The sequence below is a fragment of the Perissodus microlepis genome, chromosome 23, assembly GCF_051167445.1.
Source record: "Perissodus microlepis isolate ML-2025 ecotype Zambia chromosome 23, ASM5116744v1, whole genome shotgun sequence".
Taxonomy (NCBI): Eukaryota; Metazoa; Chordata; class Actinopteri; order Cichliformes; family Cichlidae; genus Perissodus; species Perissodus microlepis.
In genome coordinates this window covers 13,291,850-13,318,743 of record NC_140482.1, presented here as the reverse complement: position 1 = coordinate 13,318,743, position 26,894 = coordinate 13,291,850, and the positions used below count along the sequence as shown (strand labels likewise).

Genomic DNA, 26,894 nt, shown 5'->3' with positions numbered 1-26,894 from the left:
AGGAGCAGAAAGTTAGCGGCCATCCAGGTCTTTATGTCTTTAAGACATTCCTGCAGTTTAATTAATTGGTGTGTGTTATCTGGCTTCATAGATAGATAGAGCTGGGTGTCATCTGCATAGCAGTGAAAATGTATGCTATGTCTTCTAATGATACTGCCTAAGGGAAACATGTATAATGTAAACAGAATTGGTCCTAGCACTGAACCCTGTGGAACGCCATAGTTGACCTTTGACCTTGCATTTTTGACTCATGCAAAAATTGGAGTCTATTAGATAGATATGATACAAACCACTGCAGCACAGTACCTGTAATACCTACAGCATGTTCTAATCGCTCTAATAGGATATTATGGTCAACAGTATCGAATGCTGCACTGAGGTCTAGCAGGACAAGCACAGAGATGAGTCCACTGTCAGAGGCCATAAGAAGATCATTTGTAACCTTCACTAAAGCTGTTTCTGTGCTGTGATGAACTCTGAAACCTGACTGAAACTCTTCAGATAAGCCATTCCTCTGCAGATGATCTGTTAACTGTTTGACAACTACTCTTTCAAGGATTTCTGATATGAAAGGACGGTTGGAGATTGGCCTATAATTAGCTAAGACAGCTGGGTCTAGAGATGGCTTTTTGAGTAAAGGTTTAACTACTGCCAGCTTGAAGGCCTGTGGTACATAGCCAATTATTAGAGATAGGTTGATCATATTTATGAATGAAGCATTAATGAATGGCAGGACTTCTTTGAGCAGTTTTGTAGGAATGGGGTCTAAAAGACACGTTGATTATTTGGAGGAAGTAATTAATTAAGTAATAATTTCTCTAATGATTAAAATTTTATTTGTGAAGAAGTTCATGAAATCATTACTAGTTAATGTTAAAGGGATGGTTGGCTCAACAGTACTCTGACTTTTTGTCAGCCTGGCTACAGTGCTGAAGAGAAACCTAGGGTTGCTCTTATTTTCTTCAATCAGTGATGAATAGTAAGATGTTCTAGCTTTACAGAGGGCTTTCTTATAATATACCTTACCTTATATTGTAAGGTAAAGACCCTACAATAGTATACAGAAATCCCAACATCCCCTATGACCAAGCACTTTGGCAACAGTGGAAAGAAAAAACTCCCTTTCTGCTGGAGGTAGAAACCTCCGGCAGATTCTCACAACCCTCTGGCAAAACCAGGCTCAGGGAGGGGCTCAAATTATTTTTCCACAACACAAACCAGGCATGAACATGAAGAACTCAAAAAGAAGTTTTAAAATGCTTATCAACCACTTGATCAAAATTACAAAAATGTTCAGTTTGTATGGTAAATAAGAGTAACAGGTTGGACATGTTATGCTTTAACACATCAGTTAGCCATTCTGAAATATCAAGAAAAAGATGAAGATGAATTGGTCCCCTCATTAAGTCCCCAATGAGGGGACCCATTCAGAGGGATTTACATAAGAGTCACTGGTGGCACAGGCAATTCAGGGACACAACTTTATTGCAGAGATTTTAAGCATTAAAAAACTTGCAAACAGAAAAATTGGTGCAGAATATTATAAGTAAGGAAATGCACCAGTAATACATTAAAGGCCAATTGTTAAACATTTTATAACTTATATTAGCAACTGAACTTGTACAAAGATGATTGGAGACATGGAATTTTGAGGAGGTTGGCCAATTTTTATACAAAATACACCTCTTCCATCTTGTGGACTCAAATGTAATTTACAACACCAACCAGTAAGAGCAATGTCTCCTTTATGCTACAGCTTCATATTGTATGGGTAATCATACGTTTTCTGTTCTCTTCACTCTTGGTTCCCTCTTGCTCAGACGAAGCTGTCTCTGCCCAAGGTTTGATCTGTCTTATTTGTTGCTCTGGTTGTTCGGCCATCCATGCCTTTGTTATACAGTGGGGGCACTAATGTCACTCTGGAGGATGGGGGCGGCATCATGTATGTACGTCTGGTACGGGCAGTGGTGTAGGAAACTGGTCTCTGTGGCCTTTGGGTGGAACTGATGCTAGAAAAACAGGAGACACAAGGTGAGGTAATCCAAGCTGTTATTGGTTGCTAGTTCTGGCTTGCTATACAGGCAGCCACGAATAGAGAAAGGTTATCACTTTACAACCTTTAGGGACTTATTTATTTTACTCACCATGATGGTAGGATTTCTTTCCCAGACAAATAGGCCAGCACTGCCCCTGCACAAATAAGAAGAAGGGATCCTCCCCAGCCAACAAAAATTGCCGCTCCAAGTTCAAACCTGAAGTGAATGCAGATGTGTTTCATTGCATGCATTTTTAAAGTTAACATCTATTTTTAAAAATCAGCTACTATAATATGAATACCACTTGAAAATTACTCACTTCTGTGACCTGAAATTTGGATTCTTAAATTCAGTTATGACTCTGTTAGCCCACCACGAGTAGGTGATCATGCCGCAGCCCCCTACCAGAAAAGAGGCTGTATTTTAAAACCTCTTTTTGGCTATTTTGAAAACTGATCAACCAACATATATGTACTGAAGGATTGTTTACCTGAAGCCAGGTAGGTGATAGCACCAGAAAATGTCACCCTTGAATTGACAATCTCTGTCCCGCCTATTTTAGTACATTTCATCCCTATGAGTGTGAGGACGCCACCGAAGAAGCCTGTGATGACAGCACAGACCGCCAGTGCTCTGCAGGCGTGCAAGAACACTGAAAGAAAACAAATACAGTTTATGTTAACATAACAGTTGTGCATTTTATTAAGATAACCTAAAGAAATTTGTATGATTTCTCTGCTTCAAATTGTATCTTCAACATAGAAAAACATAGCAATGAGCTAAAGGAACAGCTGAGTAGAAATTAAAAAGAGAGACTGTAAAGTTTTGAATATCTCAGCGTATCCTACCAGGCAGGGCCAGCATGGAGGGGTAGTATTTGCAGTCAGACACCCCTGTGGTGTCTGAGATGCAGTCCATCCACAGGTTGGAGTAGTAGTTGGAGGTGGTCAGCACTACGGTGCCCACCTCTGAGAAAGTCCAGTACTCTGTGGGAAGAGTTGAAGAGACCAGAATCCAGCCACATAAGCAGGACACGAAGCAGCCAATCTCCACGTACATCACCACCGTCCTGTACTTCATGGTGAATTCTGGTCCAAAATTCGTAACAGTTGAAAAAGTAAGGTCTCACTGCAGGAAATGTGAATGGGCCTCCCCCTTTGTGTCATTGCTGATGTGTAAGTGTCAGGCTAGCAGTGTGGATGCTTTGAGCTCATCTTATCTTTTAGATAGTTTTGTCCAGTAAGCACCTTCGATGTTGCCACCAGGAACAGCATTACGCCTGCCATTGGTTTTAACCTTTTCATCAGGGTGTGCCTCTACTTTGTTTAGGTTCCCAGCTCAGATGTCAAATGTGTAAAAGTCATGTTTTTCATGACTAAACATTAAATGTTTGTGTGATTTTTTTTTTTGATTTTTTTTTTTTTTTTGGGGGGGGGGGGGGTATTTCATAATTTTCAAGTGTCATGGTGATCCCAGATTTCAGAATTGTTAAACGTATTTGTTTTTCATTGTTTCATATCTGTTATTGTGTAATAACAGAAGACAGCATGGTTTCTGGATCATGTTCATATGGGGCTTATTTGCAATGGTAGACCTTTAACCTGTGTTTGTGGATGAAGTTGTTTCTGAGTACATAAAAGAATTCCCAAACAGATTCAGGCATGTTTTTGATGCAGTTTGAGGGCCCAAAGTTCACAGGCATGCTATATCGATGTTTGGCCTTGTCCCTTATGCAGAGTTCTGCAGATTCTCACAATGTTTTGAAGATATTTTGTCATGTAGATGATGCAGTCTTTTGCAACTTCAAATTGGGGAAAATAATAAAAACAAATCCTCCAAAATTTATAGAGATAGTTTTCTGCATTTTGGTGAACCATTGCCTAACTTTATGTCTGAGTGTTTCATGTTGTGCTGTTGTAAATAAAAGATGCATTTATGCGATTTGCCGTCATTGCATTCTGCATTCGGCCATAACTGTCTTATCCAAGCTGTCTTGTCATTTCTGTAAATAGTCTTTTGGAATAGATCTCCAAGCTTCGTCAAGGACATTCCAACGCTCTTTGAATGTTGGCTGCCTTTTGTTTCATTCACTGACAAGATCATCCTACATTGCTTCAGTAATGTTGAGATGCTTTTGCATGATGCTTCTGAATCTAAGCTTTTCCTTGCTCATAATGTTATGAGTTCCTCAAAACATCTCTCTATCTTCCTCTTTCAGTCTGATGGAGGGAGAGGATCAAGAATTTTCCTCACACTTTAAATGTTTTTTTCCCCCCATTGATTCTAGTAGTGGTAACAAAGCACAGTAGTTTATATGGTTTACATTTAAGTAAACCAACCTTTTTGGATAGTTAACTATGTGTGGAGTTACACAGTGAATTATACAGCCAGTTAGAGTGAGAATTCACGAGAGGGATTTAAAAACCACATTACCTCAGTTTCGATGGATCTGCTTGTCTATGTAAAAACAACTCGACCACATTGTTTATGTATAAACAGTAAGCAGCCATGCCTGACACACCTGCATGAGGGAGAGTTGATGACACACGGGGAAAAACACACACAACAAACCAGTAAGTGGGTGTTCCGAGAAGCTTCTGAAATTGCGTCTTTTATCCTGTCTTCCTTCTCTCACCCCAAACGGTCACGGCGGACCTCCCTGAGCCTGGTTCTGCTGGAGCTTTCTTCTTGTTAAAAGGGAGTTTTTCCTTCCCACTGTTGCCAAAGTGCTTGCTCATAGGGGGTCATCCTATGGGTCTACCTTACAATATGAAGCACCTTGAGATGACTGTTGTTGTGATTTGGCGCTGTATAAATTGAATTGAATTGAATTGAATTGAATAGCAGCTCAGGCTTTCTACATGCAAATAAATGATACTCACAGCTGACCACATGGAAAGTAGATGCTGTTTATCAGATCCCATTTATACTTCTCTGGTTTCCCCCAATGTGTCTGCACTCCAATCCAAAAAATGCAATCACTATGCCAGCCAAACCAATGAAGAAACTGCTCAGCAGAAGCTCCCTGACGGTGTGCTGAGACAAAGTCCAGAATGGTCAGGCCACCATATCTTAAAGACCTCATTATAACATATTATCCCAAAATAGCACACCAGGGTCAGAGTGCGGGCTTACTTTTCGTTCTTTCTCCTTTGGTCGCCTCATTTTCTTCTTTCTTAAAGGGCCATTCCAGCATATTGTGTTTACTCAGGGTACTCATAAGTATTAGATTAAACAAAAGGCTATGACATTTAAAGCAACAGACACAGAAATATCAGAAGTTTTTTCTTTCACAGGTTTTCAGCTAAATACATGGAAACAAATTAAGTGTTTTTGCCATAGACTGCCTAATAACAAAGTGCCTAAAGATACCATTTAAAATGGGCTTTTTGCAAAGTTGTCCCTTGTGTGTAGACACAGCACTGTTTCATTTCTTGAGTTTGCAGCCTTTTTTATGCTCGAATGCCTGTGATTTTTGCTTGGGTTTCTATATAGCAGTTGTAGTGTCTGGATATTCTAACACTAAACACTTTGTTTTCAAGATTTTCCACAAGGTGCAATGCTCAATTGACAGAGATAGAAGTATTGTATTGTACTGAATCTTTATTTTGAACATGTTAAAATAGTATGACAACAACAAAAGAGGGAAAAAGACAAACAAAGCAAAACAAAAGGAAAACAAAGCAATAATAATTCTAACTTACATGTTCAAAAAGGAGAAGGAAGAAGCATAAGCTTATTTAATCCCACCACATATCCACTATTTATTAACTAACAGTCTGCACTTTTTATTTTCTGTCCATCAGAAGTCTCTAGCTATAGATAAATAGAACAATTAATGTGATTTCATTTCCTCTAATGTGAAGCAGCCTACCTCCAGTGGGCCATAGCAAGTGTGCAACCCACCAAAATCCAGCCTAGTATGCTAAGCAGCAGCCCCAGGATCTGACCCGGTCTCCTCCACATCCCTTTCATTTGGTAAATATATGCAATACACCAGCAATGATAAGATATTAAAAGACACAAGTCTTTTGCTTTAGCTCAAGTCTTCTTCGAGTCTTTTTGTTTACAGTCAGCTAGACCTGATTAGACTGGTGGGGTTTTATTTGCTGTCTCAAATGTTGCCTAAAGTCTTCCATCTTTTTTAGAAATTGATGTGTGGAAACAACAACCTTACAAATCTGAGAGAAAAAAATCCAATAAAACATTTGTCAGACACTTTAATTAATACAAAACAGAAAACTGAATGCAATTTATACCACATATTAAAATCTTGAAGCATCTGACTGCTTGGTCATCACATGCTCTGAAGTTTTTTTATACCTAATAATTCATATTTGTTCAAATATAAGAGTTTTTGACATATGGTGCAATCTCACTCCCTAAAGTGCCTGACATGGAGGTTTGTGCCCTGCTTCTATGGCTGTTCCTGCCACTCCTCACTTCTGACAGACTTGATAGGCTAGACCTTGAAGAGAGGCCAGACTGTGACCCAGATCCTGATCTTGATCCTAAATCTGTCTTCAGCTCAAACCTTTCAGACCTTTCTGACTGGGTGGAACGCCCTGACTTGGTCGTGCGTCTGGATCTTGAGACAATGCTAGATAAATCTGAGCCCTCAGACCTTGATAATAGCTCAGAAATAGAGGACAGTTTGGTCTTGGATGTGATCTCCGACACTGTGGACAGAGATGTGGTGGACTTGTTTTGCAATGGGTCTGGCAATCCCTTGACAATCACCCTAAGGAAGGAGATGCACATTATTGTCAAACATGACAGTTACATGTTCCACTAAGCAAAACGTAGTAAAAAAAAAAAAAATCACACAGTGCTGTAGTATTAGTTGATAGGTTAGCCAAACTGTTGATGTTTTTCCCATTTTCCAAACATAACTGCTCCTCCAAATTTCCTGCCATATGCTGTTGGTTTGTTGATTGATTTTTCATTCCACCATTTTGTTCTGATCTAAAATATCTCAACAAATACTCAAATAAGAATCATTAAGTTTGTGGCAGACGTCATTAGCCAGAAGCTTAAGTCCTAAACAATCAAATGCTCCTCAAATTTCCGTGCTCCTCATCCATTAGATATCAGCTGCCTCCCCTGCTGGCCATCACAATCTCTTTTGTCAAGTTGTTTTTCCCTTCTTTCAAGTCATGCACATTTACTTTCGATTATTCATCCTGGCTCTTCATGGCAGTTCTACTACTTTTGGTCATTTAGGCTTCGGCCTCAGAGGTTTTGGCATACCTGCTCATTATTTTCAATGGCATGTCCTTTTTCTGTCTTCATTATTCTTCTATTTTCAGTGCTCTAAACATTTAGCACAACTATTCAGGTTTTGGGGGTACCAGCATTGGTAATAATTAGTGGGAGTAGTCCTTCTGAGTTTCTGATGTTTCCTGTCCTCCACAGGAATGATTCAAGCATGGTTCTTATAAGGTCAAATTGGCAATACTGTATTATCTGCCATTTTAGCAGCATCTCCTTGGCCTCTATACAGTAACTCTTTCCATTAACATCTTGGAAAAGTCCTGCATTTAGAATTGGTAATAGCTCTATCTCTAATGTTTCATTTCAAAGATCTTCACTAAATAGGTTGGTAGGTGCTGCTCTATCAGCCTTACAAGCCTTTCTTTCCACCCTCAGTCGTGTAGCGCCAAACACATCAAAGTTGCCTAGGAGGCTTAATGTTGTAAGGTAAGTCCTTATCATTCGAAACAGCTTTCCTTCCACTCATCTCCAAATCGTTTGCACATCTTCTGCCTTACTTTTCTAAGTCACCAAGTCTAAATTCATGTCAAGTCGGCATATAGCTGGTGGTGGTATAAAAGTCTTACTCTTACTCCCACTCCTAACTCTGAGCCTCATTATGTTCTGTGTGCTCTTTACTGGCCTACAGCAGCACAAGCCTTAATGCAGCGTCTTCTCTCCACTGTTCCTTGCAACTCTCAGCCTTTTGTAGCCTTTTTTCTCTCTGTGGGCCATCAGCGGCCCCGAGCATTATTGTAGGCTCTTCTCTCCTGTGCTGCAACTTTCAGCCTTTGTAGCCTTTCTATTCTGTCAACTATCAGAAGCCCTGTGCCAACGCTGTTCTTACCGCTTGCATTGTCAGTCTTTGCAGGTTCTCTGTTCTGTCGGCTATCTGCAGCCCAGGGCCTTAACCCAAGCTCAACCTCCCTCTGGCCTTTGATATCCCTCAGTTTTCCCTTCCAATCAAATGGCAAACATGGCCTGCCATTGGAGGGCCACTGCTAGGCCCAGAACTCATGCTGGTATTTTGGGTGGTCTGTTGTTGTTCTTCTTCTCTGTGCTTATGCTTCCTATGCCTTGCCATGTCATGCATTACTCCTTACATGCATAGGTTTCCTTTCCCACGGGCCAGAACTCTGCTGCAGTAAGATCTTTTTTTCTTTTGGGATCCTGCTCTATCCCCTTTCACAGCTGGGGTTCTGTTCTGCCAAGACGGACCATTGTAGTCTAATCATGTAATACCCCTATCTAATTTCTGTTCATCAATAAATTACGTTCATTCTGTCAAATAATCTCTCTTTATTGAAATAAGCTTCTGCATAAGTTCTTTAAGGACAATCTATGGTCTCTCATCTGTCTGCTCCCAGGTTCTGCTGGCTAAATTAAAGCTTTATCACTCCAACTTTACCATGTTGTCAAGGTGTTTGTCATCACTGGCCTAGTCCAGTAACACTCTCCTGGCTTTCTCCAGGCCAATCAGCACTCATGCTGTGTAGTTTAAATCTCATTTTCATTCTCCCTTTCTGTTCCGCCAAGACGGGCCATTGGAGACAAACCGCCAAATTTGTCATTTGTCGTGTTCAATCTTTCAAATGATCTCTCCTTATTGAACTACCCTTACCAAATACCAGATTTTACAAAGAGGGGCGGGTCTAGGGATGGGTATCGAAACCCGGGTCTTGTTGAGAACCGGTTCCCACTGATTCAATTCCTTGTAATTGTTTGGCATTTTTGCAAACGATTCCCTTATCGATTTCAGTCACCCCGCATGACTTGGCAGGAAACACGGCGCCTAAGCGGCTCAAACACTCAAAAGTTTGGTTATACTTTACGAGAATGGATGACAACAGGGCAACTTGCAATACTTGCAAAGTAGATATTTCATTTAAGGGAGGAAACACTACGAAGATGCAAAAGCATTTGCTCACAAAACAAGCGATGACCTTAAATGAATGTCATGTTTTTAATTCCGCTCCAGACTCGTGAATCTCAACCCAGCAGCAGCGGTAACGTTTGCACGTCCTCTCCCGTTAATGCGGCAGGTAAATAATCAACTAACAGTTATGTTAGATAACTGTTAGTTGATTATTACAAAACCTGCCATTACTGTGCGCTGCATTTAGGTGACCATGATGAGAGAGACAGACAGAGTCTGGCTGGCTCAGATGCTGGCAGTTCTCGCTGCAGTCTACCGGTAGCTTCTCCTTTCAGGCCAGGATAGACGAATGTCACCGAGCAGTGACTAAGTTTGTGGTCAACGGCTTGCACCCATTTGCCACAGCAGATGCCCCCGATTTTCGGAAAGTGAATGTGTTTAATTGTAGGCAGGGACATTACTGGATATTCTTGTGTAATTGCTACAGAATAATTCATGTTATACTTTGTTATTGCTACAGAAGAATATTTATTTTATTATTTTACATTTACAATTTTTTTTCCTGGGGATCCTGTGACACCCCATCGAAGAGCCGTAGGCTGTGGATCTCTAAAGATCTCACTGTTGGGTTTGTAAGGCCATGTTACTCCTAAATTTCTATCTTGTTCAAAGAGAAGATATATAACACAGTTCTAAGCTAATCGACCTTAGTGTTCTCCTTTTTTAAAAAGAATAGATAAGAGAATCGATAAAGAATCGAACCGTTAAACAGAATCGAATATGGAATCGGAATCGTGAAAATCTTATCAATTCCCATCCCTAGACGGGTCTGACTGTGTAACAAGTTGTTTGCCATTAAGTGTGTGGATTCATAACACAAATGATCCTCAATTTTGACAAAGTTGCAAAATAGCAGGTAATGTTAACAGAGGTTAGCATGGAAAGCCGTTTTCCCATAGACTTATACAGGACTTCTTTTTGCAACCACCATTTTTGCAGCCATTTAGTGGCCTTCAGATAGAAAGCATTGGCCTCATTTTTCCCCACCTGGAAGCTACATTTATCTTCTATACTGTCCAAGCACTTACTTTTTCTCTCCACCACAGAGCGGTGTGCACACTGACCATAGATAGAAGGCACCACCAGTGATGTGAAAGGCTGAACCCACCCAGCCAAGAAATATTGGGGTGCCAAGGTTAAACCTGTTGGTTGCAAACCAGAGAGATGCTGAGATCATAATTTAAAAATTTCAGTTTTATTCAATGTAGGGTAACATTTATTCTGTGTAACCATGGTTACTTACTGGAGTCCAGTGGGACCAGGGTCAATATGTATTGCATAGACATACTGTGCATAGACACCATACCCAGATGTGGACAGCACTCCTGAATGCAAATCAAGTAAAAAAAAAAAAAAAAAAAAGAGTCAAAAGTTACGTTGGCTGCTATGCATATTGCATATGCAACATGTGTTTGTATGCATAAGATATATAATACATTTTGGGGTCAGCTTGAAAGAAAGGCAGATGTGAAATGTAATCTAAGAGTCATAGCTGCAAAATTATAAGACCATTTGTTAGTTTTCAACCAATAACTCATTAATTGACCTTTAAGACCTTGGTCGATTTGGGCCATGTTTTAATGGATTGTTTGATGATGACCCCACTCTACATCCCTACAACGTTTCATCAGAATTCATTCAGAATTGTTCAAGTTATCATATTTACAGACAGAAGGAATCTCATGCATCCTACCAAAATCATAACTGCCTGGCAGAGGTAAAAACTTGAATATTCTGGCAATTATTTTATGGTTCAGTGGTAAACGCTTCAAAAAGGATATTAAGTTACTGTGCTGAATGTCAACAGTAAGTTGCCTTTATCCAGTCTTGACACAGATTAACCAGCAAAATCCATGAGCAGACAATGAATAGAACTTAAGTACACAACGAAATGAAATACAAGCCATCCGTTCTAAAAGAGTGATAATATGGTATTCACACCCAATGATTTTATAGTAATTAAAGTTAGACATTTACCACTGATGATGTGGCAACATCCACCAATGTAGATCTTCTTGTATTTTGATTGCACTTTTCCTCCAATGTAGGTGCACTCCATACCCAGCAGACTAAGTACAAACCCCAGCATGCCTACAGAAAGAGCCGACATCAACAGGGCTCTCACTATTTGGACATAGTCTAGAGTGACAATAAAGGACAGACAAAGGTTTATATAAACATTCTTGATTTGCAAATGAGAATAAATACAGCTTGAATACTGAATATGTTGACATACCTTCCACAGACCAGAGTACAGGGAAATCCTTACAGTTGGTGACAGCAGTTGAGTCTGTAAAACAAGATCTCCACAGACTAGTCCAGTGCCAGGCTACCTTGATGACAGCCGAACCTCCCATGCCCCCAACGGAGGCAATCTTCCAGCCCTCCATTGCCATAGTGCAGGCCACAAAGATCCAACCCAGTACCGTCATCAGGAACCCCCAGATCTGAACCACTCGAATTTTCATTGTATGGATTGTTGTTGTTTCCTTTCTAGATTTCTGACCCAGAAGCTTTTGTTTATTTAAGCTTGAATCCTTTTTCACCCAACTGCAAACCACCAGTTTGTTGAGTTTCTTTTTTAATTTTTAAGATGGTAGTTGGTGATTCAAGCAGTCCTCGGTCTCCAAACTCAAACAAATGCTCTTCTCAGAGAGAAGTGAATATCATGTTTAAAAAAAAGAGTGTGTGTGGTGTTGTTTTCCCAGATATTTCTTTTTGCATGTCTGTGTGGGATAAAGCAGTAATGCAGGTGCTCATGGACCTGAGACTGCTTACCTTAGCATGTATCTCAAATTACCGGAGACATCATATCCACTGTTTTCAGACAGCTTAAAAGAAGAAGGATCTATTTATAGCATGAGGCGTTTTCTTTTCTAATTCATAATTAATACTGAGATTTGTTTTTATATCAGGCCTTTTAAGTTCCCTCCATAATATAGCTAAAAAGCATGGAATTTAAAAACATCACAAAACCTTAAAATAATGAACAGGAATGATTACCTAATTAAAAGAGAGATTTTAGAATATTTCTTTACTTCTTCTGCATCTTCCACAACTGCTGGGGTCAAAAGGTACAATTTAAGGAAGGGTTGCCAGACTAAGGATGTAAAGGTCTAGCTTGATATTTTTTTCAATAATATGTCATAATTCGGTACCACAGTCGGTGACCAATATACCAAAAGCTGCACTCATCCACCCTCACTCTTTCCACACTCTATACTGTGCTATGTGATACAGGCAGAAATGCTGCAAAATTAAATCTTAGCAAACAACTATTTTAAACTGATCCCCATTTAGATTCACAAAATGGTAACAAAGGTTCCCAATTTTGTTTGACTCTGGCTAAAAACCAAGTACAAATGGATTTATGTCTAGCAGAATTTTTCTCTTTGTTTTTTGACATGTCATGTTTTAATATTTCTCCATTGCCAGCCATAATGAGACAGTGTGCCTTTACTCTCTGTGCATTTAGTACATACCAATGTCTGGCATCTATATTTTATTATAAGTGCTTAACTAGTTACCATTTCGATGTTTTGCACATATAATTCCGCTTTCCAACTATAGTGTGTTAGACTGAGATGCTATGAGTTACAGCACAAGCTGAGTTCCGGACCTCTTAATTTCCAGATTTTCCAATTCTTAACTTCATGCAATTACCTCATAATGGGAACTCTAGAATGATGATGTGCTTCTTTACCAAGTTGTGGATGTGTAGGGGTAATGTAAATATACAATATTGATGTGCTTTTACGAAGCTTCTCGGTTGCAGACATTTAAAAGAAAAATATTTCTCATTGAGATTGGATTCAGCCTCATTTCTATAAAGGACATGAGAGTTTATGGGATGACGTGTCTTGAGACAACTGTTAATGTGATATGCAACTATATAAATAACATTGAAATGAAACTGAATTAAATTTATGCAACAGACAGGGAGTTATTTTTGCCAATTTGCCTTAAATTCAGATTCATGAAATTCTTCCTCATATATGTGGGGAAACCACAGACACATGGCCTGTCCCATATGGAAAAGATATATATAAATCTTATAAAGTCTTGTGTGAAACTTGTATGAAAAACATACAAGAGTGAAAACAGATATATATAAAAATTATATAAATGACACTTGTATGCTTTGGATACTTACTAAAACAATATATGAAAGTGACCACTTTCATGAGTAAATCATATAAGCCTTATATGATTCACTATATGAAGTAGGCCACATCTGATGCAAGTCTTTTATAAGTTTTTTCTATTTCTTTTCCATATGGGGTCCCACATAAATGGTATTAATAAAGGAGAGTTGATGGAACAGGAATGAAACACTAAAGAAACTAGGGACTGAATATACTAAAGGAGAAAAATATATAACAACAATATAAACACTAAAAAAAAAAAAAAACAAGAATCACTTCGAATCAACCTCAAAAACACACTGAGTCACACAAGCCACTACCACAACACTTCCATCCGTCTGTTTTCTTCCACTTACCTAATTCTGGGTTGGTTGGCTGCTGGAGCCTGTGCCAGCTGTTATAGGGAGAGGCGCAGATCTCCAGTCTATCTCAGATAGTCCCTACCAATAAGTCAAAAAATTGATAAACTGTCCCTTAAACTGATGCTATTCTGGCCTGCTGATTTTTGAAATAATAAAATCAGACTTTATGTATAAAAATTATAACAAGCAACGTATGAGATCACATTGCTTGATATTTAAACTAAAAGAGTGACCTTCACAAGTCTTCTTGAAATATGTAATAAAGCTGCTTGAAGCATTCTTCTCAATTTTGCCTCCGGCATTTAAGCTGCTAGTTATTAGTAATTTTGCCAGGACCTCACTGTGCGGCGGGCTGCATAATTACAGCATAGCGTCTTTGTGCTGCTCTAATTAGACTTAAATCTGAGGTAATGAGAGTTCCTGGGAGTGATGAATGTTCTTTTAGTTCAGATGAAAGAGCTCTTTTTTTTTTGTTCCAAAGTTCACCCAGCTTATATTAAAGTTATTGTTAGTGTGTTAGAGAAATATACTGATATTTTGGAGGCTGGGCAGTCTTAATATCTTTATGAAAGATGGTTTAAATTAGCTTTAAATTAGATTCACAGCCATCAACCCTAAAGAGGCCCCTCCCCTTGTAGGTACTTAATAGGCCTAACGCCTGAGCCTTCAACTTTTACAATTCACTAGCCAAACTCTCTCAAATGTCCTCTTTTCTTTATATGGGCTTTCAGACATATACAGAAATATATGTTACTTTGTTTCTTAAAACCTGCAGGATATTTAGACTGTACAGAAAAAATGAAAAAAATAACTTAAAAAAAGAAAAACATACCAAACTATATTAATTCTGCCAGTCCACTGGTTTATAATCCACATAAAATTAGCATTGTGTGTTTTAGATGTTTCTGACAAAAGCTAGTATACTAAAGCAGACATTAACATTAACACTGAGATCACAGCTACCCTATACTGTTTGCTGCTGTTTATTGAAATGGTGCAAAACTAACAATTCAAGTAGAACCTCCCAATATAAATCTATATCCATGTGCTGACCTTCCAAATACTAGATTCCTTCCTATCAGTTTTTTTCTGATATCTGGCATTAACAAGGCCTTTTTTTCCCCAGAGAACTGCTCCTCACTGTATCTTTTCTCTTTTTCAGACCATTCACTGTAAATCCTAGAAATGGTTTTGTTGGTAAATCCCAGTACACGAGAAATTCTTGAAATACTCAGACTGCTGTTGGTGCTAGACATGCCAAACAACAATGCCATGTTCAAAGCCACCTAAAACACAATTTTTCCCCATTCTGATGTTTGAGCATTAGGTTGCTCCCATATGATTGGTTGACTTAACAAGCATATTGTGTACCTTATAAAGTGGGTGAAAAGTCTAAATCTTTGAAAGGTAGCACTGTTCCTCAGCTTAGTGTCAAAAAGCTACTGGCATGCTCACAAACTCTTTTTGGTTTTGTGTTGGTTTAAATATGTAAAATTAAATATGTATTTAATTTATATGAAGGATGAAAATGGAGCAACATTAGAAGATTAGTCTAGAAATGTTTGAAAGAAAGTTGATGTTAGAATTCATTAAGTTTGTCATTGGATGAAATTTATTTTTAAATGAGCTATTCAGTTACTTCTTTTCAAGTTCTGAAGACTACCATAACTTAGACGACTGAATGATTCTCAGTCACAGACAGTTTCTTTTGAAATGTGTAGTTGTAATGATTTTAGTTTAGACAAAAGCCATTGCAAGCTGTTGATATTTGTCAACTTTTTTTTTTTAAGAATTTCAAGAGAGTTCAAGCTAAAATGTATTTATCATTTTAACACAGGAGACATACAACCACACAAAGCCACCCTTCTGCTGAGCCCTGGACACCTGACTCTTTTTTCGCAGATGCAAAGCAGTGGAAAGCACATGACATCTACGCTCTGTCAGCTGGTTCAAGTATCTACCCTCTGGGCCAAGAGGTTTTGCGTAACATAGCCCAGGGTTCCTATATTCCTAGGTGGAGATGGATGGCTGATAAGAGGGGAAACCTCCGGTTGGGCGTCCACATCTACATAAGCATCTCCGGGGTCAGATGTGACCTAGTTAGCCTTGGAGGTCAAACTAGTCTAGACTAGGAAAATTAGAAAGGCACTTCTTCCACCTATTATTTGGGTGTAGAGATGGTAAATCATACAAAAATAAAACTACTATAAGTTATGCAGGCTTTTAGGAAAAAGTACCAAAATGCTCATTTTTAACAAGAAGACATTTGTATCGTTGTGAGCTGGAGCAGTTAATTCATTTACTTAATTTATGGATCAGTCATAGTATGCCAATGGTTAGTTTTAAAACATTTAAGAAAATGTAAGAAAACAAAAGGTTTCACTATCAATTTTTGACATGTTTTAACAATCCATAAGATGGTGAAAAAGCCAGTTTGTTAAAGGTGATTAAAGACTTTGAATGTCATGTTATGTCAAATTAAATGTCCTACTCTCAATGCTTATGTTTCATAAATGAGTTTATGACAGAAATGAGGCAGCCATATTTAAATCTGAACACTAAATCAAATATGTAAACTATATCCCAGATTAGCTCACTTTTTATCTTCCTACAGATGCAGATTAGTTCATTTTGGAGGATGCTGTCCTTGGTTTTAAATGATGAAATGTTGTCAAATTCTCAAATCAACTCGTGTAACAAGAGTCCAGTTTCACACATATGCATTTCTTCCAAACTGCCTCAATGGCTCCTGTGTTTCCTTGTTTGGCCTCTGGGCTGGCTTACTGGTCTTGTTGCATGTTGTTGGAAAAGATGCAGCTCCACTGTAGGAGTATTCAGCTCTGCAAAAGTCAAAACAGGAAATTTACATAGTAAAGGCTACAAAGCTCTGTTTCAAGCAAAACATTTTTTTTCTTACACCTTTCAACTTTCTTGTTACATTTAAGAAGTTCTACAACCATATTGAGTTTTTCATGCATTTCAAAAGAGTTCAAGGATAACCAAAGGGACTTAATCTTACAAAATTCACATCAAAGCACTTTTAACTACAAACCACACGAACATCACATCTTTAGACTTGTAACAGATGTCTTCCTTCTCTCACCCCAACCGGTCGCAGCAGATGGCCCCGCCCCTCCCTGAGCCTGGTTCTGCTGGATGTTTCTTCCTGTTAAAAAGGAGTTTTTCCTTCCCACTGTTGCCAAAGTGCTTGCTCATAGGGGGTCATATGATTTATGTTTTTTTTCTCTGTATGTATTATTGTAAGGTCTACCTTACAATATAAAACGCCTTGAGGTGAATGTTGTTGTGATTTGGTGCCGTACAAATAAAACTGAATTGAATTGAATTGTGTAGCCCAGGGGAAAATCTATAGGATTTCATCAAAGTGGTTAAGATATTTTTTCTCAAAGCTACAAATTCAGCTCCATTATGGAATAAATTATTTTAAAAATTGGTTGATCAGAGAAGTCATTAGGATTCCTCCACTGGGAACCATGAATTTAATGGAAATTTGGAAAATTTTAAACCGATCTTTGAAACCAAACTTGCCATTCTTAGAGGCCTCTAGGTTGTCTGATTAAAACATGCACAGACAAAGTTTCACGTGGTACCAGTAGCACATTTTTTTGGTTTATAATCACTACGATTATAAACTGACTGCCAATCAATACTAGGTGCCATTGCTGCTATTCACCGTATTCATACAGTGAGAACATTCTAATCAGCCTGATTGTTACCAAAAAGGGGGGGTGGGGTGGGGGGGAAGAACTAGGATGTTTAAAAGAAAAAGGAACGAAAGAAAAAAAGTCTGTTTTTCTTTGCCCATCTCATGCAACACTTCTCAATAGCTCCCCTCAGTCAAGGTGACTTTAACTTCTAAAAGGTCCTTCTTATGCAACTGTAACAAAGGAAACATTCAGCTGGAGTAGCTAATCAACATAACGTACAATCATACAACTTACGTTGTAGGTTCAGCAATTATGCGGCAAGTTGCTGAGAGATTACTGGATGTTTTTGACTGGATTTGCCTGTCTATTGCAGTTAAAGTAATTACTTAAATTGCCCAATTGAGTTAGTAAATCAATCATGCAGTTTAGAGTGCATCCACATCAGATCCACTATGACCTTGCTGTTCATGTGGAATCACATTGTTCGCATTCTGTATATCTGCAAAACCAAGCCACTTGCCTGATATTGAAGCCTTCAGACAGGCTGAGGCAGAAGATAAGTCCTCCTAAGATGCACAACACAGATCCAGCCCAGCCAATGAAGAGAGCGGCTCCCAGCTCAAACCTGCAGGGAAAAAAGAAAAGAAAATGAAAAAACCAAGATATTTCTGACTGGACTTCCTTTCATCTGATTGTGTCTTTGATCCATGTGAAAGGAATCCTTTTACTTCTGGGCAACAAATAGGGGGTCAAAGAAGTCAGCTGTGATCCTGCGAGCATATATGGAGCATGCCGTCATGCAGCAGAGGCCTGTGGAAAGAAATAAGCAGATTACTACTTCAAATTAAAAGGAACTAAGGTAATGTTCTTAGCTCAAGAAGAATTCAATCCACACATTATTCTCCATTAAATCCAGACATACATAGAATGGGATGGTTTTTACCACTAAGAATAAAGTGGAAGCCTGACAGGACAGTCAACCGAGCTTTGGTGGTCTTTGAGCCTCCTATTTTTGTGCACTTCATTCCTACCAAGGCAAGAATGGCACCAAAGAAACCCAGACACACAGCAGCGATCATCAAACCCCGACACACCTGGATGTACGCTTAAAAAATGAAACAGAGAAGAGAGTTATACATTAGTTGGTTCCCTACTTTTTTGTTGCCCATGAATCGTAACAATAAACAGACTTACAAATGTGAAAAAAAAAAGAATTGTTTTGTTCATATTGAACAGTTTGATGTATTCTTGTGTGAGGGAAATTTGAGATGAAGTTGCAAATAAATCACTTGGAATAAATTGGATTTCTGCACTGATTTTCATAATAAAGTTGATCTACGATTAACACTGCAACTGACCAATCACATTAATGTGATGTCATAACTTTGCAATGCGAGAACCAAAATTATGAATGCCTGTGTAATCTTTTCTTTTGTCATCTTATACAATGTAAAAAAAAAAAATCTTAATTACAACTGTTTTGCCTTTTTAAAAAAAGATCTCTTCCAGGGTTACACATGGTTTGCAAGTTGTCCACTATTAATAAGAGTCTTGAATGTCCTCTATTTGAAGACAGTTTGTCCTGTTTTTAACAGATAAAAAGGAAGGAATGCTTTTAAATGCTTTCCAGCTTGGTTCATTTGCTTACTTTTTGCAGAGTGGTCTGTGAGTGAATGGTTAGTTTGTTAACAAATATTGTTTGTGCTTATAGATTAGTTTAAAGGTTACGTCTATACTTAAGACTTGTATCAAGGTTGGAGCACATGCAGAAATAATAATGCTAATAATGGGCATAAATGCATGAGTGTTGCAAATGACTCGTATGTGAAAAGTGTCTCAGATTGTGGCAAAAACTAAGAAAATGATCAAAAATAAAATGTAAGTAAAACTAATTATTGCTAGCTTAATGTTTCATCAGGTAGAGAAAAATGCAATCATGATGTTTGATTGATGTGTAAATATCGACTTCTCACTTACAAGTTGACTGCACTTTAAATGTTATCATTTAGTGTTGTGTTAACATCTTGTTCTTGTAGAAAAAAAAACATCTTTTTGTACATTTAAGTTGTAAAGTGTTTTAGTTACTTTGGGCTTTTTAAATGTATAGATGGTAAAAGATCTCTCCAACCCCTAGGAAAGAATTGCTGCTTTAAAACAACAGTCTAAAGGACACTAAGACGGCCAGAAGTATTGCTTTCTTAACTTTGAAAAACTGATATAAAGTATCAAGTGACCTCTCTGTGACTGTATGGCTTTCTCAGATTGTGTTGATTGGACATATAAGGAGGGCTTAATAAGTTTAGCTCAGCTTCTCTAGTAGCTTTAAATGTAGTGGCCATTTGTGGCCTCAAGGCTGAGGTAGAAAAGGAAATATCAAGTTTCAAATACATTCTTTTTTCACAAATGAGGTCATTTATCTAAGAAGTACATCTGTCAGATGTGTGCTCACAGATTTGTGGTTATTTATTTAACTGTGTCTGTTTACTGATGTAAGAAATGTCGTCCCCTGTGACTGCAACACAACATTATATTATGAACTCACCATCCAAAGCCAGCATTGAAGGAAAGTCCTTGCAATTTGACACACCAGTGGAATCTGTCACACATGTTTTCCACAAGTTGGACCAGAAGGTAGCTGTGGTAATGACCGTACCGTCCACAGAAGATACCTTCCAGTAGTCTGTCGGCAGAGTAGATGACACCAAGATCCACCCAGAGATGGTCAGGAAAAAAGCAGTGATCTCTGTTGCCATGTTGCCCATTTTCCCTCTGACTTAAAGGTCTGGATTGGGACAAGTACAAGTTCTGTCTCTCAAAAAGTGGGAGTGTCGGTCTAGGACAGGTGCACCAGTGCTGGCAGTTCTGCAGAATTTAGTTTCTGCTTCTCCTGCTCAGCCTCTGACCAAGCATCACTCAAAGACACACCATTCTCCGATCCACATTCTGTAGTTTTATAGGGTATGGGGGCTGGGACTGACACACAAGTCATCACTCCACACGGTATGAAGAGAGGTTGCATGAGGATCTCCAGGAGAAGGAAGTCTTTAATTGGAAGGATCTGAAAAGGCAAGATGAGGAACACAGATAGAAGGGATGATGATGTGTGGTTTCAACAGTATGCCTCAGTTTTTCAACAACATGAACAAATAAGGGTGTAGAACATCAAAGAAACCCATTGGCACAGCTCTTTGGACTTAGAGTTTAAGAAATAAAGTCAGAAAATTACAGAAAGTACTGGCAGGGGGAAAAAATCTGTTGAAATGCTGCAAATAAGCAGAAAACAGTTTAAAAACTGTAACTTTTAAGAATTCTATTACTTAATGTAATGCAAACAATGAGAAACATCTTTTCTGTCATGCAATAGGTTATTTTTAGTGACTTACTTTATAGTAATATGATTGGACATGGTTGATATCTTTGTCATTAAAATGAGTGTAAAATTAATTAAAATACAGTTAAAAGTCTTAAATGTACGCCCTGTTTTTTCAGAAGTTACAATTTTCAAAACAACCCAGTGGGCAGAATTAGATACATTGAAAAGTTGGTTATAGCCCCCTGGGCTGTGATTGACATCCCTGTTTAGCAGCATTAGAGCACCATCAAGTGGCAGAAAGAACAAGCACAGTTCCTCCTTTGAAAGAAATATTAGACTGTAGGGTTGATATTAATAATAGTAACCCTGGGTCTCTCTCTCTCTCTCTCTCTCATGCACATGCACACTCTTTCTACCTCATTGCCATGTGACAATGACAGGCTGCTGTGGGCTCAAGTGTTATAACAGCAGAATAAAACCTATGCTGAAGAAGTTAAGGAAATGTTAAGAAATGCTAACAAGTATTTCAAAGTTCTGGTCAAAGTTTTGATAACCCAGTGTAATTTTTAGGATAAATATTTGTTATTTAATCAGGACAGCTAATCAAATTATGACTCTTTTATATGTGCGAATGTCACTGATGATGACAACAGAACAGCAGTACAAATAGGCACTGAGCCCTAGTGCTGTCTGTTTAAACTGTGGTGGTTGTTGCTCTGTAATTTTTTTCCTGCCCAGCAATGATACACCTATTACATTTATTGATATCAGTTACATTTGTCATTGGTATGATGGTTTAAGGACAGAACAGAATAGTTCAAACTGAAGCGAAATGCTTCCTTGGTCTCGCTCTGCACTGTCTATAGTGTGAAATGAAATATGGATGTATGATAGTACAGCAGGGTATGTTTGTCACAACTTAAATGTTCCCTTATATTTAATTGTCAATAAAACTCTCAATGTTTTGCTGGTAACATATTAGTCTTAAACTATGTAACTTTGATTTACAAAGTAACAATGGCTTAAACAAAGGGTATGGTCAAACAGAGGATGACATGAAGTGAAATTATGTTGATAGGAAAATAAACAATAATTTCTTTATTTTTTTTTATAATTATAATAATCATTCATTGAGTCATTTTTGTATCGGGCTGTGAACATCAAAACTATGGTGATTGTATAATTTGTATATATATTTATATGTTTGCAATCTTTTTCTCAATGAGTTTCCCAATACCTTTTTTAAGCTATTTTAAACTTTGCAGAAAAATTGCCTAGGGCACTGTGGGTGTCAGTACCTATAAACATATATAAAATTGTATCGTATCAAATGGAATGTAACAGTTTACAATAGAATTGTATAGTATAAACTGAAATGTAATTATAAAGAATGAGATGTAGAATGGAATGGTATAACATAGTGTGGAATGTCATACTATAAAATGGTATGCCATAATATGGAATGATATAATGTAGAATGGAATGTCATAGTGCTGTATGAACTGGTACAGTATCAAATAGAATGCATTAGTATAAAATGGAATGGTAATCCCATTTTCACCTTTCACATCTTTTCTCATCTCCTTCTGCACACAGCATCATGTATGGTCTGCGTTCAGTGTTGCAATTTACCACATAAACATACAGAACAGTCACATACACAGTAGGGCTGCCACGATTAGTCGACTAGTCACGATTACGTCGACTATTAAAATCGTCGATGACTGATTTAAAAGTCGACGCATCGTTTGAAGCTTTGTAAGATCCCAAAAGACGCAGGAATGAGTAGTAGGATTTAAGAGTGTAATAACGGACTGAAACAGAAGATGGCAGCACTGCATGTACAAGGATGCCAGCTGCCGTTAAACCCCGAAGAAGAAGAAGTAGCTTTGTCCCAGAATTCATAGCGCAGCCCAGCTCAGTTTCCAACAATGGCGGCAGCTAGTTAGTTTTAATATTACTCTTATTATTCTTTCTGGGTCACAAAATAAACGTTTAACATATTTTCAGGCGAGAATGTAGCTGTGTAAACCTCAAATATCTGCTCAGTTTATCAAGACACCACATATTTTCAAAAGTGCTCTGACGTTTTCGGAGACGTCTGTTACCCACTAGCTCGATAGCTAGCCGGGGTTCAAGGGTCACTAGAGCCGTGAGAACACTGGACTCCCGGCAAATCGTTTTCAAACCCACCGCCATCTTTCGCTACTCAGGTTAAACATATATGAGTCACTTAGATAACTTAAAAATGTTATTGTTTGGCTTTTTTCAGTGTTTTATTTATTCCTGAGTAAATCGGTTTGGCTGAGATTAAAGTTATAGTTTTTACACAGCTGAATAAACATCAAGCAGACAGCTGATTATCAGAAGTGTGAGATGCTCGAGAATTTACTCCGGTGTCCAAGGAGTTTATTAAACTTCACCGAAACAATCTGCAAATTTCATTAAAATTTAATAAACTATCATCTTGTCTTTATTTTTAGTTAGCACCTTAAACACTTAAAGCTGTAAGCTAATGATAGTTATATAAGAGCAGATGCTGCTGGTGCAATAAGCTGTACGTTTTACGTCCAATGGATGATGATCTGATTAGTCGACTAATCGCAAAAATAATCGGTGACTAGTCGACTATCAAAATAATCGTTTGTGGCAGCCCTAATACACAGCCATACCAAATACACACACACACACCAATATAAAGCACAGTCACATACACAACCGTAAAAGATAGACAGATACACATACATGGAATGTATGGGGAGTTGTTTCCACATTTAAATTACTAATCAGTTAAATGACTTACAGGCAGTCTTTCTACAGGAGACTCATATGTCCAAAACATCTGTACACACACTCACTTCTCCACAGTTCCCTCACATGTTCTCAGGCGTTACAACTCGAAACAAAGAGGTATTAATTAATAGCTGAGTAGAGTCAGCTGTACAAAAAGCGTGGCACCTAAGGCAATAGAGATGGCAGGACACACCCACACATATTAAATGGAATGCCATAGTGTCGAATGGAATGGTATGGCATAGTAAGAAATAAAGATTTATTTAGATGCAGAAAATTAGAGGTTATCCGGGTCTTTACGTCTTTAAGACATTCCTGCAGTTCAACCCTCAGGTGTGCGTGGTATGATTGCCAGTTTTACCTACTTTTGATCTTACCTTTATATTTCATTTTAAAAACTATTCACCTTGCCTTGTTTGGTATTATTCTTTTCAGTACACACAAAATGGAAAAGGTGGAATGTCATATTTTAGAATAGAAGTGTATAATAGGCAATGGAATGTCATTCTAAATAATGGAATGCCATAGTATAAAATGGAGTGTCATAGTATAAATGGAATGCCGTAGAATGGAATGTTAATGTATGAAATGGAATGTCATACAAGTCATATTATAGAATGGAAAGTCAAAGTATAGAATAGAATGGCATAGTACAGAATATAACGATTTTAGAATGGAATGGCATTGTGTAAAATGGAATAGCATAGTTTAGAATGGAATGTCATACAGAATGGAATAGTATATTATAGAATGGAAGGGTATATTATAGAAAGTCACATCAATGTTGCCTCTACGCCAGGGCACACTATCTAACCATTGATTTTCATCACCCCGGAACCGAAATCACTTCCCAGAATTGGGGGATGCATCAGGCGGAAGCTAACTGCAGCCTTGAGTCAATGTCTATATTTAATTTCAGCCTCCACTGTGGCCTGGGGTATTTCCAGGAATGCCTGGGATCATCCACTCCGATCTGATACAGCATCACCGTCAGTGCTGAGGAGAGTAGCGGCAGTGCCAAAGAGGTTCCAGAGCAAGCAACCAGCTACTCTAGCACCTGTGTCTGGTGCTTGGTCTGATGCTGCAGCTTTTTTAACTGTGCTCAATGCACCACCACGTGTTCTTGGTGCATCCCCAGCTCAATCAGCAGCTGGGCTGGGGCTGTCCGGGTTTCGACACCACTGTAACAAGTACCTGATGCACACACATTCACCATTGTGGTCAGTGTAAGTGTTCCTTTAGTCCAACAACAATTTACACTCTTGTCCTTTCTGACTTTTCAGTTGCCATGCCTCCAGCTCAGTTCTTTCCCTCATCCATTCTCAGCGGGCTACTAAAGCAGGGAGAGCATGATTAGAAAACCAGTCCCAGCTGCCCTCCCAGGCTCCCTAGTACTGGCCCCAAACCTACACCCCTCTTCTGCAGAAGAAGTGCAGAGATGCAGATCACACCCCTGCCACAATGTAATCAAGATCCTCTTAATTCATGTAGGATACAATAACATATAGTCGAGAAACTACAGAGTCTAAGTAGAATCCTCTGTGTCCACAGCACTGAACTGAGAAGTGTGATGAAGGGCAAAGGGTATCAAAAGAGTGAGTCTGAGTAACATGAATGTTAAAAATTTACATGCATGGATATAACATGTTAAACCATCAATTCTATGTACAACACCAGGTGATATTAATTATATTCCTAATCTTGTATTTTTTTAGGGAATGAAAAAAAATTGTGTGTGTGTGTATATCTATATATATATATATATATATATATAGGTAGATAGAAATAACTCATCTTTGGAAAAGAGAGTTTATTACACAGAAATGGCTCTTTCCAAAATAAAAGCTATACTATACGCTTCTTCTGGGCTATATTCTCAGCAGCATATTAAACATCTCAGGTCCCCATAAGGAGAATCATGTGCTAACGGCTGTCTAAATGACTCGGGTAAAGTTTGTAGCATGCGTGCTTGTTGTTTTTGTCTGCTTCCACTTGTCTTTGCACTACGATGATGTCGGCGTAAATGTGCAGTCATATTCATTGTGTTCCCACTAGTGCTGTCAGCGTTAATCTCGTTAAAATGACATTAATGCCATAACGCGGCAAATCTCCGTTAACGAGTTACCGCGGATCGCCCCGTGCGTGGGGCTGGACGGCATCAACACGTTAACAAGCTAACTGCGCTAATGCACTAGTTCCCACCAATTGAGCATTGCGTGGCACATCCGACATACTGTTTTACTTTTGTCCATGACGCGCTTACCATCAGGGTCATACTTCACATGAAAACCAAGATAGTTCCAGACGCCAGATCTGAATGAGGTTGGGGGGGGATTCAGTTTCGGATAGCGTTGAGGCAGTAGCCATGTTGCAACGAGCTTAGCTTCTGTCTTGCTAGCTTGCGCTGCGCTCAGTGGATCTGCGCTCGACAGTGCAGCCTAGGCGGAGTAGTCGAACGCAGATACACTGAGCGCTCAACACAAAATTTTGTATTGTTCGATACATATGCGTACCGAACCGAAAGCACTGTATCGAACGGTTCAATATCGATACGAGTATCGTTGCACCCCTAATATATCTATCTATCCATCTATCCATCCATCCATCCATCTATTAGGGGTGCAACGATACTTGTATCGATATTGAACTGTTCGATACAGTGCTTTCGGTTCGGTACGCATATGTATCGAACAATACAAAATTTTTAATTTATTTGATTAACTTTTCTTCTGACGATGCTGTCTGTGTTGAGAGCTCAGTGGATCTGAATTCGACTACTCCGCCTAGACTGCACTGTCGAGCGCAGATCCACTGAGCGCAGCGCAAGCCAGCAAGACAGAAGCTAAGCTCGTTGCAACATGGCAAATTTAACCTCCCCCACCCTCATTCAGATCTGGCCTTTGGAACTATTTTGGTCTTCATGTGAAGTATGACCCTGAAGGTAAGCGCGTCATGGACAAAAGTAAAACGGTATGTCGGATGTGCCACGCAATGCTCAATTACATGGGTGGGAACTACTGCGTTAGCGCAGTTTGCTCGTTAACGTGTTGACGCCGTCCAGCCCCACGCACGGGGCGATCCGCGGTAGCTCGTTAACGGAGATTTGCCGTGTTGTGGCGTTGAGGTCATTTCAGATTCACACTGACAGCACTAGTGGGAACAAAATGAATATGACTGCACATTTACGCTGACATCACCCTAGTGCAAAGATAAGTGGAAGCAGACAAAAACAATAAGCACGCATGCTATAAACTTTACCCGAGTCATTTAGACAGCCGCAGGGCTGGACTGGGCTGGGACAAAAAATTGGCCCGGGCATTTTGACTAGAGACCGGCCCCCCAGGTATTATAGGAAAAGCCATAAAGCCTTTGAATGAAAACAGACGCT

The 26,894-nt window shown here is 38.8% G+C and overlaps 3 protein-coding genes across 3 annotated transcripts; all 3 read right to left on the bottom strand.

Annotated features, from left to right (window-relative positions):
- Positions 1–1,475: 1,475 nt before the first annotated feature.
- On the bottom strand, positions 1,476–3,192 carry cldn10d (claudin 10d). Its single transcript, XM_084922526.1, has 5 exons — positions 2,885–3,192; positions 2,527–2,688; positions 2,356–2,437; positions 2,145–2,252; positions 1,476–2,009 (listed from the first exon to the last, which is right to left on the bottom strand). Exons 1-5 carry the CDS (start codon positions 3,114–3,116, stop codon positions 1,817–1,819), a joined length of 777 nt encoding a protein of 258 aa, XP_084778652.1. The 5' UTR covers positions 3,117–3,192; the 3' UTR covers positions 1,476–1,816.
- Positions 3,193–5,674: 2,482 nt separating this feature from the next.
- On the bottom strand, positions 5,675–13,197 carry cldn10e (claudin 10e). Its single transcript, XM_084922525.1, has 5 exons — positions 11,462–13,197; positions 11,203–11,364; positions 10,469–10,550; positions 10,254–10,367; positions 5,675–6,777 (listed from the first exon to the last, which is right to left on the bottom strand). The coding sequence occupies exons 1-5, from the start codon at positions 11,691–11,693 to the stop codon at positions 6,378–6,380; spliced, it is 990 nt and encodes a 329-aa protein (XP_084778651.1). The 5' UTR covers positions 11,694–13,197; the 3' UTR covers positions 5,675–6,377.
- A 2,062-nt stretch (positions 13,198–15,259) lies between these two features.
- On the bottom strand, positions 15,260–20,199 carry cldn10a (claudin 10a). Its single transcript, XM_084921629.1, has 5 exons — positions 19,943–20,199; positions 18,344–18,505; positions 18,129–18,210; positions 17,926–18,025; positions 15,260–16,580 (listed from the first exon to the last, which is right to left on the bottom strand). The coding sequence occupies exons 1-5, from the start codon at positions 20,160–20,162 to the stop codon at positions 16,443–16,445; spliced, it is 702 nt and encodes a 233-aa protein (XP_084777755.1). The 5' UTR covers positions 20,163–20,199; the 3' UTR covers positions 15,260–16,442.
- Positions 20,200–26,894: the final 6,695 nt, after the last annotated feature.

Coding starts and splice junctions, on each gene's coding strand:
- cldn10d (XM_084922526.1), bottom strand. CDS start 3,116: ATGAAGTACAGGACGGTGGTGATGTACGTGGAGATTGGCTGCTTCGTG. Junction 2,253..2,355: donor CCAAATTTCAGGTCACAGAA/GTGAGTAATTTT, acceptor CATTCACTTCAG/GTTTGAACTTGGAGCGGCAA. Junction 2,010..2,144: donor AAAGAAATCCTACCATCATG/GTGAGTAAAATA, acceptor CTGTTTTTCTAG/CATCAGTTCCACCCAAAGGC.
- cldn10a (XM_084921629.1), bottom strand. CDS start 20,162: ATGGGCAACATGGCAACAGAGATCACTGCTTTTTTCCTGACCATCTCT. Junction 18,026..18,128: donor CCCCTATTTGTTGCCCAGAA/GTAAAAGGATTC, acceptor TTTTCCCTGCAG/GTTTGAGCTGGGAGCCGCTC. Junction 16,581..17,925: donor GCCTGTCTGAAGGCTTCAAT/ATCAGGCAAGTG, acceptor TCCTGTTTTGAC/TTTTGCAGAGCTGAATACTC.
- cldn10e (XM_084922525.1), bottom strand. CDS start 11,693: ATGAAAATTCGAGTGGTTCAGATCTGGGGGTTCCTGATGACGGTACTG. Junction 10,551..11,202: donor ATGTTGCCACATCATCAGTG/GTAAATGTCTAA, acceptor ATTTGCATTCAG/GAGTGCTGTCCACATCTGGG. Junction 10,368..10,468: donor CCTGGTCCCACTGGACTCCA/GTAAGTAACCAT, acceptor TGCAACCAACAG/GTTTAACCTTGGCACCCCAA.